This window comes from Aplysia californica, unplaced genomic scaffold, assembly GCF_000002075.1.
Source record: "Aplysia californica isolate F4 #8 unplaced genomic scaffold, AplCal3.0 scaffold00365, whole genome shotgun sequence".
Taxonomy (NCBI): Eukaryota; Metazoa; Mollusca; class Gastropoda; order Aplysiida; family Aplysiidae; genus Aplysia; species Aplysia californica.
This window is the reverse complement of record NW_004797635.1, coordinates 764,870-766,258: the sequence shown is the minus strand read 5'-3', so window position 1 is coordinate 766,258 and position 1,389 is coordinate 764,870. Positions and strand designations below refer to the sequence as shown.

The 1,389-nt window shown below is 41.4% G+C and overlaps 1 protein-coding gene across 1 annotated transcript in view; it reads left to right on the top strand.

Annotated features, from left to right (window-relative positions):
* The window catches only part of LOC101847889 (zeta-sarcoglycan), a gene marked incomplete in the record, with an annotated part of 30,756 nt that overhangs the window by 20,918 nt on the left and 8,449 nt on the right, over positions 1-1,389 (top strand). The window contains 1 exon segment of the mRNA XM_005103261.3: positions 326-506. Within this exon segment, the coding sequence (XP_005103318.2) occupies positions 330-506 (177 nt within the window).

Here is a 1,389-nt window from a genome sequence, read left to right as displayed (position 1 = left end):
TCTATCTATCTATCTATCTATCTATCTATCTATCTATCTATCTATCTATCTATCTGTCAACCTATCTGTCTGTCTATCTCTCATATTCATCTCTCTTAAGCGTTACAGCTGTGTTGCTCCATTTGAAGTACAGTGTATTTTAATAACTGACGCTCTCACGACGTTGACAATTGAATGCAGCTGTCTCCCCACGAAAAGCACTGTTTAATCTCTGAGCACTCTTCTAAACACTAACTTAGATTGTATGTTTCAATATTGTAGAAATAATTATTATTTATTTAAAAACCGTAAGATTATGACATAGGTACTTTTTTCCCTTCCTCAGCAAGATGGAGTCTGAGGACACGAACGGTATCCTGGACTACCCGCCCCCCTCCCCCCAGCCTGTGGGGATCTACGGCTGGAGAAAGCGGTGTATCTACGCCTTTGTGCTCATCCTTATGGTCGTGGTCATTATGAACTTGGCACTCACGGTCTGGATTCTGCGCGTGCTGGATTTCTCTGTTGTGAGTATTCTGTCAGAACAGCTTTAAGTGCGTGCACACCACTCGCTCGATTCGTCAGAGCTGTTGGTTGGTTGATGCTCTGGTGCGGTTTCCTCCTTCTTGTCTATCAAACATCTGTCGTCCTCGTCTCTCCTCCTTTTGTTTGTATGTCACATTCTCATAACACATTAAACCTTCGGCACGTATATATGGATTGTGTTGCAAGTGTCGTAAAACTCTGACTAAAATTGAACTAAGATTCTCGAGGAAGAAAAGAAATGTAATTGTAAACGTTTTACACTCCTACCTACACAACATCGGTGGCACAGTGCTTAGGCTGTCGTGGTCGTTACCGAAAGATAACGTGTTCAAACCCTGAAATGAGAAGTGGTCATTTGTACATAATGTAATTGTCGTAGACAGTGGCTGTTAGAGCAGTTTCGACTGCATTTTCTTTTCAATGAAGAATTATAGCATTTATTAGCGTTTCTGGAACGTTCCAGACTAATATAGATTGTAAAATAAAAAGGTGGGTGGTCACTTCTGATAATAAATAGCATTTGTAAAGAGCAACTTCTCGCTCAAAAGCAAGCTCTGACCATCAATAATTCATTTATAGAGGCACCAGCAATCCATGTCCATGTGCTGTTTCAGCCACGCTAAAAGAAACCCTATGCTCTCTATTGCCCCAAAGGACTTCAGAGAATTCTGAAGCAATTTCAATTTACTGGAAAGCCATTTTTTAAGCGCTAAATCACTATAATACTGGTCTCTCAGACCTGCAGGTTTTATCATGCTGCTCATCCAGCACTGTGTGCTTCTCACCCCTTTGTAGTCACATGCCTCGCTGACTCGCGTGCACGAAAAAGAGGAATAAAGGCCTTTTGGCACAGGGTATATATAT